The following is a 20,591-nucleotide window of genomic DNA, read 5'->3' as shown; positions in this document are numbered from 1 at the left end:
CAGAACGAAATGTCGATATATCTGATCCGCAGTTTCCTTGAATGTACAGATATAAATAAAATGTTGTATCGAGTTGGAGTATTGAGTACTAATAATATACTAAATAATTATGGCTATGTATAGTATTTTACAGTAGCGCAAATAGTGCAAGAGGAGTAGCCAACCAGATGTGCAAAATGGGCAGAGTCAGGTAAACAGAACAATAACACTGTAACAATAACGCTGTAAGTACTGTAAGTACAATAGTGCAGAGAAACAGATGTGCAAGGAGTGGCTAGCTATAAAGAACTGCCAGTAGTGCAAAAAAGTCAAACAAAACCAACAGATGTACAGATTAGCAGCAGTTTAGATAAATATTGCATTTAGTGCTTAAAACGGGGACTTATTTTATTTTGCTTTGATTCTAAAAATAAAAAAAGTACTACAGTAATACTATTACAGAAATACTACCAAAAATACATCTACAAATGGTCTGCATTTCAAGTCACTGAAGACCTCCCAAAGTGCTTTACAATGTGCTTCACACTTTCCCTTTTACACACACTAACTAACCGATAGCAGAGTCAGCCATGCCAGGCAACTACCTGCTATCGGGGGCGTTAGGGATTCAGTGTCTTGCCCAAGGACACTTCAACATAGAACAGGGAAGATCCGGGAATCGAACCTGCGACCTCTTGATCCCAAGACGAGCGCTTCATCTCCTGAGCTAGCTTAAAATACTACAAAATCACTGCAAGACTACATATCAAATTTATGCCTCAAACAGGGACCTGATATATTATTTTGATTTCCTTCTGAAAAGAAATACTACTGAGACGTATTACTACAGAAATATTACAAAATACTACACTATTTTAAATACAACATACAAATCTGCTTGTTAAAAAAAAACAGTTTAGAACTTTTAGATCTAGTACCTTTAAAGAAGAAATCCATCAAATATTTTGCAGATCCACAAATCCAGCTGCGATTTACATATGCATTTTTTACTTTAGGTGTGCATTTATCAAAACATATGACTTGTAGATCTTGAGAAAATCCGAAATATATTTGTTTTTGAGACAAATGACGGTAGAGATGAGATCTTAGGCCCGGAACCTAACCCGGCCCGATATTCGGGTTGGGCTTAAAATGTCAATCATTAAGTTGGGCCGGTCCAGCTTTTTTCTCTCTCTCGCTGTTTTGTTTTTTGTTTTTCGGGGAGGATCTACACAGAATGCACTTACTTTTACTCATTATATAAAAATATATATATATATATATATATATAAAATGCTTATCAAAGTATAAGTTTAACTCCATCCATCATCTGCACCACTTATCTTCAGTAGGGTCGCGGGGGTGCTGGAGCCCATCTCAGCTGTCTTCGGGCAGTGGGCAAGGGACACCCCGAATTGGTGGCAAGCCAGTCGCAGGGCACACAGAGACAGACAACTCACTCGCTCATTCAAACATAGGGACAATTTGGCCCGGCCAATTAAACTGAAATGCATGTTTTGGGGAATGTGGGAGGAAAACAGAGTGCCAAGTCCGGTGAGAACAGGCAAATTCCACACAGGGAGGTTCGAACTCATGACCTCAGAACTGCGCCGCACTCGCGCAAACCACTGCGCTGCCGTGCTGCTCAGTTTAACTCATAATCACTAATTGCAAAGGGATGTTTCTCCTCGGTTTTGGGGTAACAGACGCGCATCTTCCTCCTTCGGGTCAGACTGAATTTTTTAGGCCCGATCTTACCTCTATACAGACATGGGGACTTGAGACTTAGTGACTTGGACTCGAGTCGACTCGAGTCGCTGTTTTTATGACTTGTGACTTGACTTGGACTTGGCAATCTAAGACTCGGGACTTGACTTGACTTGAGCCACGATGACTTGAATGACTTGCGTGTTCATATATATATATATATTTCATTATTTAAATAATGTTGACAATTACAGTACGGGATGCGGGCTGAGAAACGCTCTCATGTCACGCCCACTCTGCCCATGCGCCACACACCTCCACGGCAACCACCTGAAGTCAGCATGTCTGCTCCGAGGGTAGTAACTTTTGGCTTCAAAAACTTCTGTGAAGAAGGTAAACGGCGAACAGCGCAGTGCAAATTTTGCAACGGGAAAATTTCGGACAGCCAGACCACCACCTCAAATTTCATCCGACATTTGAAGAGCCATTCTGCCCAGTAAGTGTTTGTCAGTGTTAATATCTGTTTGTCAATGTGTTAATATCTGGTGAGTTGGATGTTGGCTAATGTCTGTGAATATTGTCATTCACCCAGGTCATTTTATCCATACAGTTTAGTTGTAGGCAACTGGACTTCTAATTTGAGCTTGAGGAACTTCCATGAGGAACATCTACAGCTCAATCTCTAAAAAGTCCAGTTGCTTACTCTTTGGTTGTTAGCTAAGAGTGAGCGGCAGGGCGATTTAGCCGCTGCACAGGGGGGTTTCAGTTTATCATTGTGACATTCTTATGCAGAGACGAGAGGTTATCGTAACCTGCGTCAATGATGCTTCATTCATTTACTTTTATAAACATTGCAGTATGTTTGAGTAAAACGAATGCATTTGTGCTCATAGTGCCTCGTCTATCCTACAACGGGTAACGCAAAAGACAAGCCAGGCATATTGAGCTAGGAGCTACGGATAAACGGGCTGTCTAATTGAGAAAATAGGGTAGGCTAAGCGGTGAAGTTGAGAAGGACACGTGCACTGTACATGATCAAAAATCAGGGATGTGATTTGACCAAAGTGAAATTATCTGAAAATTAGGCGGGGGTCTGGGGGCCGCGGGCACCCAGCTAGGTCCAGGGCAGTGCCCTGGTGGGGGGAGAAGTGGGGCGAAGCCCCCCGGAGGTCATGGGTTTTCCGTGTTTTTAAGTACTTTCAATGCACTCAGATGACAAAGAAATAGACAAAACAACAGCATACATTTTCAATGTATTTTGAACTATCCCATATAAAATTACAGTTTAAGTCAACTCAAAATCAGTCACATTAAAAAACATTGGACTGCCTTTGCTATTAAAAACTATCACTGAGAATATCATCATATCTAACTCATGTGATTACTAAGTTAACACATAAATCATGTTGAAGAGTTCAAATTTCATGAACAAATAATTGTATCATGACCAAATGAAAAGTAACTCATATTAGAACATACCATAAATGTCTTTGTTATAGAAGAAGATGTTATCTATAAATGAAAGTACTGTAGTGGGTTGTACATAATTCACCCACGGAACCATTGTTTAGTTAGCGAGTTCCTAGGGGGACTCTTAATTCGGCCGGTTCTAGCCACTCTCGTGTTTGTTTTGTTATCGCCAGTTTAAATGTCATTAAAGCAGCTTTCGTTGGCACCTTTGTTTGACACTCCGCTTACGACTCCCGTCTCTGCTCGCTACATTGGATCACGTCGGGGTCACCAACATTTGTAGATAATTCCTTCTCTAACCAGTCCGATCGAAACTTGTTTTTTTACGATCTTAGCAATTTCTTTAACTCGCGGAGCATCTTTGCGTTCGATCTCGGACATCTTTCTTTAAACACTCGGCAAAAACGTGTGAGAAATGAACAATGGCATACTCCTACGCCTTTATAAGGAGCGCGTTTATTGGTCAACACGGAGACTTCAACCAATCGCAAGTACGTTTCATTTCAGTTACGGAAACACTAAAATGGAACGCTGTCGAGACGAAATCGTTTTTTTTACCATTTAAAAGAATCGGAAATTTTAAAATTTTATTTTTGGAGCGAAAGCGGAATTCCGCGAATTAGCGGAAAAATCACATCCCTGAAAAATGTGTCTTTGCCTTAATGTTATAGTCTCAATCTGCATATAATTTGGAAGTGTTGGCAAAAGGGCACCTTCCACGATTGGGGAGAGTGTGGGGTTGGCGGCAGCTGCAGGGGGATCCGCTCTTTTTCACAGGCATGCTGATCGTACATAGTCAAGTCAAAGTCAGTTTTATTTGCCAGTTCCTTCAAATGTACTTGACATAAAACGGAATCGAAATTACGTTCCACACTGTCCTATGCGTAGACATTGACAACAATAAAGTGCAATAAAAGTGCAACAATAAAGCCTGGCTATCGCGACTATTAATAAACTGTGATAAACGTGTGATAAACTCATCACACGAGTTTAGTCTGGCCAACCATCCGAGAGGCTGCGTTGATCAAATGCCTCTGTGTACTACTGGACTATGCTACAACCAATCAGACTACAACGTCATCACGCTAAAACCGCCTCAATCGTGCAGGCTAGATCAAAAGTTATGCCAGTAGTCTCCAAATCAAATAGTGACAATAATGTTAATCCAATCTTATAATTAAGACCACTAAGTCGACAATTATGGAAGTTTTTTTTGTAGTTTTTTTTTAGTAACTTTTTAGTATAAAAATAAATATTAGCTCATTATTTTCTTTAAAAATTTTGATTTCATGGTTGGAAATGTTAAATAAATTGTTTTATTTATTAACTATCACATGGTTAAGATATACCAGCTTTATGAGCATAAAAAAGTAAAAAAAATGTGGTAAAAGCTTCAGTTACAGTTGATTTGATATTAAGTAATATCATCCAGAAGATAGATAAAAAAAAATACAGAAAGTTTCAAACAACTGTTTTTTTAACCATATGTCATGATTTCATGTCTGCCCAACCATACAGGACATCTCATTCTTGTTTTTGCATCTGCTTCACAGATATGCAGAGTATGAAAGGACAAGAAACGCCTGCACTGATACTACACAGCCTGCAATATCACAGTTCATCCAGTCTCGTCCTCTGGAAGCATATTCAGCAAATCATCCCAAACAGAAGTCCATAACCAATGCTATTGTTACAGATCTTGTGATTGGATGTAGCATGCCCCTTTCAATGACGGAAAATAAACATTTCAGGCACTTCATGTCTGTGGTCGACTCCAAATACCAGCCTATCTGCCGCAGAACAATAACTTCAACAATAGAATCACTTGTTGCAGACATGCAAGAAAAGATCAAAGTGATTCTTGCTGGTGTAGACCATGTGTCGGTTACCATAGACATTTGGTCAGATAGGAGGATGCGCGGCTTTTTGGGAGTCACTGGCCATGTCTTAACAACCTCAGAAGGAGTCATGCTGAAGTCATACCTGCTGGCATGCAGCAGATTCAAGGGATCTCACACAGGAGAGCGCATTGCTGAAGCCTTTGATTCCCTGTGTGAGGATTATGGCATTCGGAAAAAACTCGACTTCATAATCTGTGATAATGCTGCGAATATGAAGCGAGCATTTTCAGTCTGTTTTCCGAAGGATCAAGATGACGAAGTAACCGATGATGACAATCTGGATGATGAAGAATTGTGGGAAGACCTCTCCAGAGGTGACTGGGAGACTGTGGACCGCACAATCAACAGAGGAAGCCCTAAACGTCAGCAATGCTTTGCGCATACTCTGCAGTTAGCTGTTGGTGATGGTCTCAAGGATGCACGGATCATGAACAGTTCCTTTGCAAAATGCTCCAAGCTTAGCTCTCTCTTGCATACATCCAGCACCTTTAAAGATGCGTTTGAGGAGAAGTTTGATCAGCGAGGGATACCCGCTGCTGTAAACACACGGTGGAATTCAACTTTCCGACAAGTCAAGGCAGTGCTCTCATTCAGTCACCAGGACTTGTGCAGTGTTGTTCAGAACACGGGACACAGTGAGCTGGTCTTCTCAATTAGGGAGTGGAACTTGATGAAGGAACTTTGTGATGTGCTACAGCCATTTGCAGAGGCCACTGATCTTACTCAGGGAGAGAAGATTGTGACGATTAGCTCTGTCCTCCCCTGTGTATTGTCTCTTAACCACCACTTGGAAAGACTCAAGCCGCAAGTGCGCTTCCTGGGAAGCATGATCCATAGCCTGCAATTCTCTTTGAAGAAACGGTTCCGGGGAATCTTCGTTAATGTGAAGATGTTGTCAGCTGCATCAGGGGAAGAGCTGCCATTTGCAGACCCAGTCTACATCAGGTCAGCTGTCCTGGACCCGGCTTTCTCCATGATGTGGCTTCAGCATGATGTGCTTGTCACCGATGATGTCAAGAATAACATTGTTGACATGGTAAAAGGTCAGTGGATTTTTTTTTTTTAACGTGATGTACACTTAGGCGTGTCACCATTATCAAATTATGGAAATGTAATTCAAAACAGTTATATGAGTATTATAATCCATTTTAGAGATGATTTTGCAAGCGTATCAAACTGTGGATGTTCAATTTTGAATAATGCTCATGAGATCTTACGCTTGCCCTTTTTTTTCTTTGTTTTAATTAGATCTGATTCTACGTGAGGTGCAACCTCACACAACATCCCAGAGTCCTGAATTCCTAGAGGAGGAAAGCGAAAGCCAGCAAGAAGACAGCACTGGCCTATTCTCAGGCTACAAAAAACGCCGCAAGCAGGACCCAACCACCAACCCAGAGACACAACTAAATAACTATTTTTCTCTTTGTTGTGGGCAGCCTTGTCTGTCCTTCTGGGACGCAAACAGGGCTGTCCTCCCTGCCCTTTTTCCTGTTGCAATGAAAGCTTTGTCAGTGCCAGCCTCAAGTTCCCCAGTGGAAAGAGTCTTCAGCCATGGTGGAATCATTATGAGACCCCATCGAGCTCGGCTTGCAGATAAGACCCTGTCTAATCTTCTATTTTGCAAATGCAATACCTTGTAAAAAGGGAATGACTGATGGATATACAGTGACTGAGTGAGTGAGTTAATTTGTGTCATTGTGAGTGAGTGAGTGAGTGAGTGAGTGAGTGAGTGAGTGAGAGTGTGTGAGTGTGTGTGAGTGAGAGAGAGAGGAGAAATGTAACAAAGTTTAATAATAATAAGCTATTTGTTTTAGCTGTTATTTGTTTCCTCATAAAAAGGGATTGACTTATGGATATACTGTTTGAGTGAGTGACAGAAAGCGTGTGAGAGAGAAATCTGCAAAGAAAAGAGCAAGAGAAATGTGACAGTTTAATCCTCTGTAAGTTAGTATTTGTTTTAGCTGTTATTGTTACTTTGTAAAAGTAAAAAAAAAGTAAAAGTTTGGGTTTCGATCTACAGATCACTTTTTCTGTCAATAAATACCAAATACTGACGATATCACTGTTTGTTTGAGTCTATGATGTATTTTACTGAACATGAGTATTTAGGATACAAATATTTTATTACAGGTTAGGCACATTAGCCAAGGATGATTACTTGATTTCTTATATATTGCCTTTCACTTTATTAAGATCAGATTCTGAAGCTAAAATTACAACAGTACGCCAAAGGTGACTTGACTTGGACTTGACTTGACCTATTACAGGACTTGACTTGACTTGACTTGACACAGCCTGTGACTTGACTTGACTTGCCCAAGAAAAAAATACTTGGGACTTACTTGAGACTTGCACATGTGTGACTTGGTCCCATGTCTGCCTCTATATGACAGTAATATGGACTTTACCATTTCAGTTGCAGGAAGTTATTCCCATTACAATTTATCACTACTTTTTTTGCGTAGACCATAAAAAAAAATGAAAACGCAAATTTTGCACCAATACACATTTCATGGTGCCCTATCCATACATAGGACAATACCATAAAACTAATACCAGCTGTCGTTAAACACGAAGGGAGAAGAAATGCAATGGCAAAGCAAAGCCACCAGAGTGCAAAGTCGGCAACATTTTTAAGCAGACCTGTTGAGAAACATAGCAAACACTAAGTATTTACAAGCACTCTGCGTAAAAGGACACCACTTTTCAAACCTTAAAAACAACATTAAAATTCAAGCATTTAGTGATATCAAGCACCCATAGAAATCCTGATTAATATTAACCTTGATTACAACTCCGAAGGCTGAAATCTCATTTGTCTTTAATATTATTTTCTCTTGAAAGTAGAATTAATGGAGCAAGTTTTAAGGTTCGGTCTAATTGTACATAGTGGTGCATGCACGTTTGACTTCAGGGAACTTTTTCTAATTTTACCAGAATTAAGTGCAAGTGCAACTTCACTACACCCCCTAGTGCATTGGCATTCACAGTGGCAGGTTGTTTTTACATTTAGCCTTCTCAAATTGCATGAAACAGAGTAGAAGCTGGCCCTCAAGTGACCCCATGAAAAAAGTATGACAGATGCAAAAGCAGGCGGGGAGAGTTGGGATAAGGAGACAAACAAAATTCTTCTCTCGTAGCACTTCACTGCAACCTTGGAGGGAAACAGGTCTGCTAGCTATGTTAAAAATGTTGGCAGTTGACAGCGCAGAGCCAAATAAATTAAGCTGCCACTTTAAGACATTAAAACACAATCACGCCGATAAGGCATGGATTTGGCATGGTTGGGGGTGTTACCATCAATATCGAACAATCTTTGATTTGCCCCCATTAATGTTATGTGATCACTTAGAAAAAAATATATATCTATATATAAAATATAGATAAAAACAAAACAAAATTCATCATTGTGTTAAAATTGCAGTCCTTTTTATTCCAAGTCTATTTCGTTACCATACTAAGCGTCATTTATACAAAACAAAGATCTCAAGTTAAAGTCCATTAGATGAACACAAAGGCTCAAATTCACAGTTCATTGTGAGACATTTAAAGCATGTCAAGTGGTATTTCTGAAAAGGACCCCGCCTCTTGAAGTTGGTCTACTTGATCTGGCCGCAGTCGGTGATGGTGATCTTTTTTGACGGCCGTCCTGAACGGGAGCCTAGAGCCTCCACTTTCTGAACCACGTCCAATCCCTCTTTGACGCTGCCGAAAACCACGTGCTTTTCGTCTAACCTGCGGAAGAAGTCATGAAGTTAATTTAATTATGTGGCAAAAGATGATTACCACAAGAAAAAAAAGGTACATCGGAAAATATATCTTTCATTGACCGCACGGCAGATTTGTACAACAAATAAATGAAATTGCCCTGTCTGAAACCAATTAAGCACAGTGCTTTGTCAGTCGTGCCATAAATACGAAAAGAAAACTCTGTCCGTTTTTAGGCACAGGCAAATAAATGATGAATTAAAATCAAGTAACCATTTTCTATTCCTGTAAACCTGGCAGCAATAGGACAAATAATAAAAATACAATCTGCATTATGTGAAGTACATTCAGTGGTCAACAAAGTCTGAAACAAAAGAATGGAACGATTAGATACATTTTGTCCTTTTAATGCTTTAAGAATTAATATTTGTTCTTTGTACAGCATGCACTCAATTTCATGTACTTTTGTCAGGAACAGTCTGGCCTTAACACTCAAGCTCTCTTAAAAGCAAATTGTGGGCGCATTAAGCACGTCACCAAAACTATTAGCTTAAATGTTACTTAAATCTTACCAAAGCAAGCCAGACTCCGTTTCGTTCAACTGCAGACATGCGTCCCTTTAAATGTTCGTGCATCACCGAATTACTGCCATGATAGACAAGGTCTGCTTTGCAAACATTGCAAGTAGTCTTTCTTTACCGCTGACATCGTGAAGTCTGTTGGTTGCTGCTCAAGACAGACACGCTATTGCGTATGAGCGACTCTCAGCACAGATTATATTCATGTTGTAAAAACATGTCTGGTGATAATAGTCTAGAATGGAATTCATTGTCGACTATTTCTATTGTTGATTCGTGTCAACAATGTCGACTCCTCGTTGCAGGCCTACTTTAATCATGCACATTTCCTAGTCCATACTTGCGTACCATTCGGTCTTACTGGTACAGATGAAGAATTGAGACCCATTGGTGTTAGGTCCGGCGTTGGCCATTGACAAGATGCCTGAAAAATAATAATTTTTTTTTAAAAAGATCTATAATTAGTTGGGTAGTTTCTGCTTCAATTATTTTTAAGCTATCACAAGTGATGGGCAATTCTCCTACCACATACCTGTAGAGCAGGGGTCGGCAACCTATGACACGGGTTAACCAGTGGCATGCGAGCACACGGCAAAATAATAATGCTTATTTTTTTAAGCGCATTTACCTGAAATTTTGACATTTTCGGTTGCGTGCCGTGTTGTTTAGAGGTTTTACGGTCGCGACCCTCTTCCTCTGCCCGGTTTGTGAGCGTGTGTCTGCGCGGCGCCGAGGAGAGGAGGAGAGCTCTGTGTTTTAACCCAGCCAACAAAACACGCGCGCGCGATAAACTAATTAATCATGACTGTTACTCCAACGAAAAAATGTCGTTCTTTTCAGCCACCATGGGCAAATGATTGGGGCTTTGTGGGAAAAAAAATGACCGTGCTGTTTGTGCATTACGCCTCGAGAGCGTTGTAACTCGCACATCAAGGGTTAAACGTCAATACGTAACGAATCATGAATATGAATTCAAGGATGAGTCTGGAAAGGCGGAGACATTAAAACGCGCTGTGTCCAGGTACAGCAAACAAACACAGACCCTGAAAACCATTGTCACTGCTAAAAACGCCATTGCTCACTGCATTGCAAAGCACGAAAAATCTTTTACTTGATGCGAATATATTAAAGAAGCGTTCTTTTCAAGCTCTGAGGTTTTGTTTGGTGGCTTGCCTAACAAATAGACAATCAAAAATAATAAAACACATCCCAATGTCAGCCAGAAATGTTGAACGTCAAGAGGAGGGGTTGGCAGAAAGCCTGTGTGTGCGTTTCAATTTGATATTTTCTGCAATAAGATTTCATTGTTGAATAGTATGGTAGCTGCCCATATCACTTGTTTTTTGATTGTAGTTCATTGTGGATGAAGAATGGTTGATTCTTGTGGTCAAAAGTTGAAGTCATGGATGTCTACAGGCCTTTCCACGCGTTGCTCACATTTATTTTATAGTTTATTGATGAACAAGAATAGTGGTAGATAAATAGGTCAGTTATACGATTTCAATGTCTATCCATGTTGTATATTTGGACTAGTGTAAAATGACAGTACAGTTGGATATCAAAAAAAATGTTGCGCGAGTCATTAATCTTGGTGTGGCACACTGATTTACAAGGAAATTTGAAAGTGGCACTCCACACCGAAAAGGTTGCTGACCCCTGCTGTAAAGTAATGCCCCTAGGTGCTTAAAATCAGCGATGTTTTACCAGGTAACCTTAAGATTGGTGGTTTTACTTTGTGTAATGAGTCATAATTCATGCCAACGTCACAGTGAGTTTTAGGAAAATGCTTTAACTTGGAGTATTAAACTATGGCGTGCATGACAAAACTGGCCAATCTGGCATCTAGATGAGAACTTTGTAGTTCCAAGTACCTCGATTGAGCTTAAGTCGCGTTGCAGGTTTGAACTACACTAAAAAAACTAAAAAGACGGCATGTTCTAGCCTGGAACCAAGACCGCAAGCGCCCACACAATAGAAGATGCATTGGGCCAAATGTCTCAAACACGCTATAGAAAATCTCTGCTAATCTCTCATTAGCCATTTTCACTTCCAAAAATACACCACCCACTCCAGAAAATACAAGGCATTCCAATACCCATCTTGTTGAAATGTTTGATTATTGACACCAGCTTGAATAAATGAAGTTTGTTTTTTATCAATCAATGTGTGTTTTTAGCTGAATTGGTAATTCATTGTAAAATAAATCAAATGCAAATAAAAGATAAAAGTGCATGTTCTTTTAAAATTATGAGAGTGATTGTTACTTTATAGAGTAAACAATTGGAGGCCTAATGTAAAAATGTGAGGTTACTACAATAAGCACTTAGAAATAGTAAAATGATTTCCTTACAAACATAAGATAAGAACATTTCAGAATCGATAAAGAGAATTTTTGGATTTGTGATGTCATTTTGAAATCAAAAGTGGTTAAAAACACACCTCAAACATCTTGGTATTGCAATTGTCCAGCAGGTGGAGCTAATAAACAATAAAAATCAGGGGACAAATTAACATGAGCAATTATTAAGTTACCATTGTCTAATTTCATAATTCAGCAAAGTAAACTACATGAGAGTTATAGAATTTGGTAGCATTGTATCTATGATGTATTAGGCGTTGACAATATAGCTTAATATCCATAAAACCCAGATTTGGACTCAAAGCCACTCCCTGGCATGTCAGATTGCTGGCCCACTAAGTTGCAGTGAGTATCCTTGCTTGGCATCTTCCTATCTAAATGATCTCTTGCACAAATTATTCATCTTGAAGCTTTTAAGACCATTGGGTCACATATAGGCACTTTGGTAAGGCTGAGTCAAGATTCCTTGCACCTTGCGTTCTGTGTCAACCGTCACAATATTGGTGATAATGTTTTTCTTGTTTTCATTTATGAACAACGACCTGATTCCAACAAGGATTTGTCGGCTTTTCATATTCATGATAGCGCTTTTCAAGGGTAAAGTAGTAGAAACAGTTTCCTACCAGGTCCAGTGTGCTTCAGCTTGAAGTTTTCATCCGGGAACTTCCAACCGTAAATTGACTTGCCGCCGGTTCCGTTGTGGTTTGTGAAATCGCCACCCTACAACCCCAAAAAAAACATCATTTATAACTTCCTTGTTCCATGTAACAGGTTGCAGTTGCTGTTTACCTGGCACATGAATTGAGGGATGACACGATGGAAAGTGGAACCCTTGTAGCCGAAACCGTGCTCGCCTGTGCAAAGGGCACGGAAGTTTTCTAACGGGAAAAAAAAAGTCATGTCTTTAAATATACACAGGGAAAAAGAAACAAAGCATAATCGTTTTACAAAGTTAGTTGGATGTTGGATTTTCCATATTTTCATGACTTGGGTCAATGTACAGTGGCCCCTCAAAGTACAAGTTTAATTGGTTCCCAAATACAGGTCATATCTCAAATTTCTCGTATATTCAATAACTTTTCCCCTTAAAGGGACAGAGTGTAATATTTAGTGCCTCGTAGAAGTACAAAAAAAAACGTATTCAGATAAAAAAACACCTTGATTTCAACACAAGGGAAAAAAATACATGAACTGTCAGACCACTGTTAATTAAAAAAAAAAATCAATTATTTAAAAAAAGGCTGGTATCAACACAGATTCCTATGCTGGAACTCACCCATCACTATATAACTGCAATAATATTTTTACTGGAATCTGACATTGATATTAGATCATTAACAACAACAAAAACGTGTATTAAGTACTTTTATTCATTAAACACATGCTTGAGTCTGTAAATAGGGTTTGTTCTATGGTTTCATGTATAATAGAGTATTAAAAGAGACAATGTGTAATATTTAGTGTCTCCTAGTGGGAATTTCTCTTTTTATTCAGTAAAAAAAATAAATTGATTTGAATACAAACGCTTCTCAACTTACGAACATTCGACTTACAAAAAACGGTAGATACGAACATTTATTCGGGATGTCGAAATATATATATATAAACATTGTTGTATGTTAGATTTTGTATTATGTTTACTTTTTCAAAGTACAAGCCATTGCTGTAGTGCTTCTTTCTGCCGCTACCGGCGTGTGGCGCTGTGAGAGACCACCCAGCATCCACAGACTTCCTCTTCCTGTCACATTCTCAGTTCATGTGTAAACATACCATACTGACATTTTTATTGCTTAATATCCCGTGCATCCATTCAATATGGTTGGTGTAAATAAGAGGCGAGCCATTTCTTTCGAAATGAAAGTGGAATAAGAAAGCTTAATGCGGTAGAGAAAATGGTTGGATCGCTTTTTTCGGCCAATTTATCACAGAGAAGGACCTCTTGAATCATATCTTCTTAAAGTTAAACTTAACTTTATTTATCTTTATAGAGCATATTATTTTATGAAATTTTTATTTTTTAGTACAAAACAAAAAATGTTACATTTTCAAGCCTTAAACATACTTCTATAAACCTTAAACATACATTCCATTCAAAATTGAGCACTGTAGCAAACTTAAGAACGATCATCCGGAACCTCGTTCGTAAGTAGGGCAGCATGTACTAGGCAAAATACATGAACTATCATCCCAATGTTAATTTTTATTTGAAAAAAAATTATAGGTAGATATTTCTATTTCTTTTGCATAGTGTTATCCCTACCTAGTGGTCGCCGCCATATTTGTCTGTCATCTTGCTGCTACACTGCTCTGTGGCACTGGTTTTTATTTCTATTTGTAAATACAGTGCCACCAGGTGGTAAAATATTACAGACTGGGGCTTTAATAAATAGATAAATGTTTCTACTTTGTTGTTTTTGACTGTCGTGGATCCCTTTTGAAACACAACCCGTGTGAAAAACAAATTATAACTATTACTCAAGAGTATTGCTCAAGGTCAAAGCCAGAAAATCCTCCACTCAGATGAATCAACTTACTGGAAATATGTCATAAATGATTACCAGGCTGAATATTTGTAGATGGCTTCATAAAAACTCAGAACTTCAGATATTACATATTGTACATGTATTTTTTTTTCCCGACAGTACATTTTCCATAACATACTTTGAGGCCACCACTTCGTTATAAGTTAATTATATCTGAGTTTAATGTGGCCCACCATATCATTTTATGTGAGACAATGCTAAGGAGCACAAGAGAAACATTAGCTGCATCACATCAAACAATGACATGCAGTTTTCAATATGACCACTGGATGTCGTCAGTGTCAGGCGCCACTCGCAAAGCACTCACTGTAGCAGTATTTGCTGACTAGCATTAATCAACCAGAAAACATTAAAGAAACCCATCCCAATGTTATTTCACTAAAATAGTCAACTTGACTTAAAATAAGTCACCAACACGGTTTAATGAAATACGAAAACTACAATATAAAACAATGGCTCCCGGGTGTCTTTGCAAAAGTTTGAAGAGGCTTTGGCTTCTTTCTATAACCGATATGAAATGTAACAATTCCTGTATTCAGGTAAACAATTTCATTAAAAATCAGAAGTTTAAAATCATTAAATCAACTGTTTAACTTATTTTTAGATGCTATTTTTGTCACTCTCCAGTCTGCATGAATTTGTCAGAGTTAAATGAACAGCAATGGAAATCAATTTAATTTGTATTTTCCTTCTTTAATTTACTACATAGAAATGCAGTTATTAAACACTACAAGATTACATTTTGGTGGAAGAAAAAAATATTGAGGGGGAAAAAAACCCTGTAATATCGTTTGAAAAAAATCATCTCAAAATAACAATTTAATTCTGAGTCTACGAAAAGACCCCCAGCCCTTCAGCTAAGGCACACCTTCTATGCTATTCGTTTACTAGTCCGAGCCCCGTAAGAATGTTTTTTTTTTTCTACCACGTGGCCCGCAAAATAGAGTTTTAGACCCATGATTCAACAGTAGTATTAAGACGAGAACACGCTTCAAATATAATGATAAAGGAATATGGTTACCACTTTTTAAGAGAACGATAACATTTCAATGACCTCTCAAAAAGAAAAATCTTACCTGCTGTTTTAGGCACAACTTCAGCGTTGAGCTTGCGAAGCAGACACACCACATCAATAAAAATACATGTTAATAATAATTATTGTTATAATAATGATTTTTTTGGTTTGAACAAATTTATTGACACTAAAAACAGAAAACAATCATGACAATCTCAACAGCAATTAAGCACATTCACAATATTATATTCCAATATTACGTTTTTAACAGCAAACACAAAGTGAGGTTTGAACAAACCTTCTCGAAAATCAAACATATTCACAATTTCATTATATAACATCTTTGTTAGTGTCAATAGATCCGTCCAGGCCAAAGTGTATTTTTTTTTTAAGTGTGTCGTCACCTCAAAGGTTACCCTGCCGAGAGGTTCACTGTCAGCAGAAATGTCGAAGTACACCTTCGGGTTGTTGTTTGCAGACGCCGGGCCACTGCTGCATAGTCTTGCAGCAGTGAACGCCAAGGAACATAATTTTACCCGCTTCGATATTAACAACATCTTCTTTTGGGGGGAAAAGAACAATTTTTTAAATGTCGCCTCCACTTACGAGTCAATGTCACGCCGCGCGGGGGAGGCGGAAGCGAATGCTGTCATATCCGGAAGTAAACTCATTAGATAATTCACGGGTTCAAACATCGCGGGATTTCGATAATTGCAAATGTAGTACTTTTGTAGTTTTCATTGTTTAGTAAAGACGACAACTACGCCTTCATCTTAGCGCATCAGGGAAAAAATCAGCAAACATGCCAGTGACGAAAGAGATAAGTTACATAAAAATACCAAACAGTTTGCAAATATGATATGTTTGAATGGCCTTCCGGTTGTGGAAAGGTTTTATGATTAGAATGTTTGGGAATTTGACGAATATCGGTCAGCACGGCGGCACAGTTCATGTCATGGGAACCTGTCGCGGGTTCAAATCCAGCTCCAGACTTTCTGTGCGTTGTTTGTATGTTCCCCCCGTGCTTGCGTGGGTTTCCTCCGGGCACTCCGGTTTCCTCCCACATTCCAAAGACATGCATTTCAGGTGAATTGGCTGGTCCAAATTGTCCCTAGGTGTGAATGAGCGAATGAGTTGTCTGTCCCTGTGTGCCCTGCGATTGGCTGGCAACCAGTTCAGGGTGTCCCCTGCCCACTGCCCGATGATTGCTGGGATGGGCTCCAGCCCCCCGCGACCCTACTGAGGATAAGCGGTACGGCTAATGAGATGAGATGAGACGAATATTGGTATGCTATTAAAAAAACAAATTTGCTGTGAATTTGCATTTGTGAATGTAGAATTTAAGTATAATGGTAAAAATATATGTTTATGGCCATACCATCCTGAGAACACTTGATCTTAGGAAGCTAAGGACGGTCCAGCCTGGTTAATACATGGATGGGAGAGCACCTGGGAAGACTAAGTGTTATAAGTCAGTCATTTGGTGTACGCTCTGCACTGACAGCACTGGCTGTTTTCCTTCTTATGCAATGATTTGGTAAGTCCTTTGCTCTAGTAACGATTGCTGGATAAGTATGCTTTTCCAATAAAAAGGTCATGGAGATACTAAGGACAGTATGAACGCAATACTTTGAAGACAGAGCTGAGCAATCTCTCCCGTTTTTGAGTGGACATACAGGTATAATGTATGTGTATTATCAGTTTGAAAAAAATAAATAAATAAATAAAAATAAAGGATATTAATGACAGAAGTTGTCCAAGGAAGGCAGGCGTGATGGGAAATTATAGAATTAATCAAAATGTACCATTCCTTTTCAGGTTCCAGATTTTTATAGGTATCAGCTGCTCCACTGTTACCTATCATCTCTACACCTCTGCCAAATACTCTTGCACCTCTTTCATGTAACCACTAAACAGCCATGGGGACACCACACACCCCTGTTCCACACCATTCAACACAGGGAACCACTCACTTGTCTCACTCCCTACTCTTACACATGCTCTGCTGTTCACACAAAAACTCTTCAATGCTTCCAACAACTTTCCACCCATTTCACACATTACCATCACCTGCCACAACGCCTCTCTATCGACCCTGTCATACGCCTTTTCCAAGTCCATGAAAGCCAAATAAACATCCTTAACTTTTGCTAAATATTTATCACACACCTGTTGTACGGCAAACACCTGATCAACACATCATTTTCCTTTCCTGAAACCACTCTGCTCCTCAATCACCACCTCATCTGTTCTTCCTCTCAGTTCCTTAATGAAGACTTTTCCATGCAGCTTATCCGGCACAGACAACATACTGATACTTCTCGCTTTGCTACATTCACACTCATTACCCTTACACAATGCCCCCACACATGCACTACACCAATCAACAAGAAACACACCATTTAAAAAGCATACATTCAACAAGCATACTAACCAGTCAATTATAGCCGTGCCACCTTTCTTCAAGCATTCAGCAGTACAACCATCCAACCCAGGAGCCTTCCCCCTTTCATTTCTTTCGCTGCCTCTTGCACAGGCTTCACATTTAAATCACCCAACACAGGGATTCTCCCCATACCACAGATCGCCTTGAATATCACTTCTCTCCCATCCTCCACATTTAGCAACTCCTCAAAATACTCTGCCCATCTCGTCCCGAGTGCACTACCGTTAACCAGCAATCTACCGTCCCTATCTTTCACTCTCTCTTCCTTTCCAGACTCGTTCTTTCTTACTCTTTTCACTTCTTTCCAGAACACTTTTCTCCTTTCCACAAAGTTCACTCCTATTTTTCGACACCATTCATCATTTGCTTTCTTTTTCGCTGCTTCCACCACCGCTTTTACAAACCTTTTTTTCACTTTGTACTTTTCATACACATCACCACTCATCATTCCACCATTCACTTCCTTTTCTCAATACCTCGACCAACTTTTTCATTTCACACACTTCTTTCGCACTCCTTCAACACTGCCTCTTTAAACCACTTCCATTCCATTTCCACACTCTCCACTTCTATTCTACTAATCCGTTCGCATTCTTCTCCTATCATCTCTTTAAACTCTCTCTCCTTTTCTGCCTTATTCAACTCTCACATTTTCACCTCTGCCCTCATACTCTTCCTACAATTAGCCCTCCACGATCCATTTACAGTATTCTCAGTTTTCCTTCCACATCAAAAATGATCAGACATACCACTCATCCTCTCTCTGTAAACATGCACATCCAACAATCTACTTAACATCCCTTTCCTAACCACCACATAATCCATCAGTGCTCTGTCCACCATCTTACCACCATCCCCTCTGACAAAAGTATACTTATTCACGTCCCTTTTTTTATTTGCAATCACCAACTCATTTTCCTCACAAAACTCAATGAATTTCTTCCCACTGTCATTTCTTCCTGGTACTCCAGATCTACCAACCACATTTTAACCATTCCATCACCCACTCTAGCATTCAGTTCACCTAGTATTACCACTTTCCACCCCTCTTTCGCCACACATTCGGACAAATCCTTCCAGAACTCCTCTCTCTCCTCAGCACTTCTTTCTGAACCAGGTCCATGTGCACTTCCAAACATCCATACTTCTACACCCCACTTAAATCGCACCCACATAAATCCTGAAAATATCTCTTTCCACTCCACCACTTTTGCCTTCACTCTTTCACTCACAAGCACAGCCACCCGTTAAACCAGACTTTTTACCATACATACCTCCAAGCAGTGTTTCCTCTAAGCTGAGCGAGTGCGCAATTGCGCACTGCTTGCACATTCTCAGCGAAAAGAAAATCTAGCCAGCGCACAAAAATGAGCGCTCAAAATTACTAATTAAGAAGCGACTTAAGTCAAAGTTACAGTGCATGAAGGTAAAAATACACGGGTTCCCCCGACGTTGTGTACTAAATGCGGTATTTTGAAGTCGAGTCGAAGTAGAACGAAGTTGAGTAAAGTTAGTAGAGTTTGTCGAGAACCGGCTTCTTCGGCTCGGCTCACTAAAAGGGACCGGTTCTTTCGGGTCCTAAACGGCTCTTCAGGTTGTTTTTGCTTCTTTAATCGCAACATAACCAAATATTATGTAAAATTATGCACAAAATGACTTAAAGGAAGGGGGAATAAAACAAAAAAGAAAAAAATACAATAATGAAAAAGTTGTGAAAAGCTGAGAAAAAAAGAAGACAAAAAAGAAGGAAAAATTTAGAAAAAAGCCAGAAAAAAAGAAAAGAAAGAAATGTAGGAAAAAAGTAAATAGAGAACAAAAAGAAAAAAGTAACAGATAGGAAAAAATAAACACAATGAGATTTTTTTAAAGGAATTAAAAAACAGGGAAAAAGAAGAAAAAGTTTGTGTTGTATTCAAATAATTTCCAATTATACCATGTCAATCTTGTTGCCAACATTGTACTTCCACTAAAAAAATGTGATTAAATACAGTTGTGTATCGTGCAACCGACTAAATAAGCCCCCAAAAATGTTAATATTATGCGACAAAAGATACCAGGAAAAAAGAAATGAAAATGTTGTGAAAGAATTGTTGTAAAAACAAATGACGTTTGTAGGCCCTGCAACCTTTGCAATCGTACATTAGTCAATTCATTCAAAAATGAAAAAATAATTTGCATTGCCGGAGACTCAGCAAAATGTAACTTGATGTCAAGTTTTGGACATGTTTGATAATGACTTAGTTGCCACACTTGGGATTGCTGTTGCTCACTGTTGTTTCAAGCGTTGCTCATCGACTTTGTGTGAACGCTCAGACCCATGGAAAATTACAGGGAACATTGCCTCCAAGCTGTAATTCACCCTTTTCTTTAATCTTTGTTTCACTCAAGGCTAACACACAAACCTTCCTTTTAGTCATCATCCTTCCGATCTCCTCTTTCTTCCACTCAAGGGCTTTACTTTTACATCCTCTCACATTTAGTGACCCGATAACTAGGGTTTGCGAGACCTTTCGGTCTCCCGGCCCCCTTTCTTTGCTTTGCTGTCTCTTAGGGAGTAGAGATAGAGAGGAGAGAATCCCCAGTCCCCTCGCTCCCTCCACTTTAGTCGCCTCTTACAACACACAGCGGACCACGTTGGGAGAATTCTCACACCTCCCAGCGGGAGAGGCCCCCTCACCACAGGACCAAAAAATATTGCTAATATGAAACAGAAAGCTTCTCACTGGAAAAAACATGGGGTTTGTGTTGTAACTTAACATACTTTTATGTGAATAGTCTTTTAAAATGTGTTTATCTTTAAACACACTATGTTTATTATTTAGTGTCTCTTAGTGGTAAAAGAACTGATTTCATTAAAAACAGTCAGAATAGATGTTAAAAAGAGA

General features: G+C 39.2%; 1 protein-coding gene across 1 annotated transcript; it reads right to left on the bottom strand.

Moving 5' to 3' along the window:
• Positions 1-8,464: 8,464 nt before the first annotated feature.
• ppifb (peptidylprolyl isomerase Fb) lies at positions 8,465-15,924 on the bottom strand. The gene is made up of 6 exons (XM_088323103.1): positions 15,665-15,924; positions 15,322-15,352; positions 12,492-12,580; positions 12,326-12,422; positions 9,692-9,767; positions 8,465-8,792 (listed from the first exon to the last, which is right to left on the bottom strand). The coding sequence occupies exons 1-6, from the start codon at positions 15,815-15,817 to the stop codon at positions 8,657-8,659; spliced, it is 582 nt and encodes a 193-aa protein (XP_088179229.1). The 5' UTR covers positions 15,818-15,924; the 3' UTR covers positions 8,465-8,656.
• Between the last annotated feature and the right edge of the window lie 4,667 nt (positions 15,925-20,591).

Source organism: Urocampus carinirostris, chromosome 19 (genome assembly GCF_059441175.1).
Source record: "Urocampus carinirostris isolate Australia breed hairy pipefish chromosome 19, RoL_Ucar_1.0, whole genome shotgun sequence".
NCBI lineage: Eukaryota > Metazoa > Chordata > Actinopteri > Syngnathiformes > Syngnathidae > Urocampus > Urocampus carinirostris.
Note: the sequence above shows the minus strand (reverse complement) of the source record. Positions and strands in the feature narration are given on the sequence as shown.

What these genes read in the sequence shown, in the direction of transcription:
- ppifb (XM_088323103.1), bottom strand. Translation starts at nt 15,817, where the DNA reads ATGTTGTTAATATCGAAGCGGGTAAAATTATGTTCCTTGGCGTTCACT. An exon ending in AGTTGTGCCTAAAACAGCAG is followed by an intron (nt 12,581 to 15,321) that starts GTAAGATTTTTC and finishes TTTTCCCGTTAG; the next exon opens with AAAACTTCCGTGCCCTTTGC. An exon ending in TCCCTCAATTCATGTGCCAG is followed by an intron (nt 12,423 to 12,491) that starts GTAAACAGCAAC and finishes TTGGGGTTGTAG; the next exon opens with GGTGGCGATTTCACAAACCA.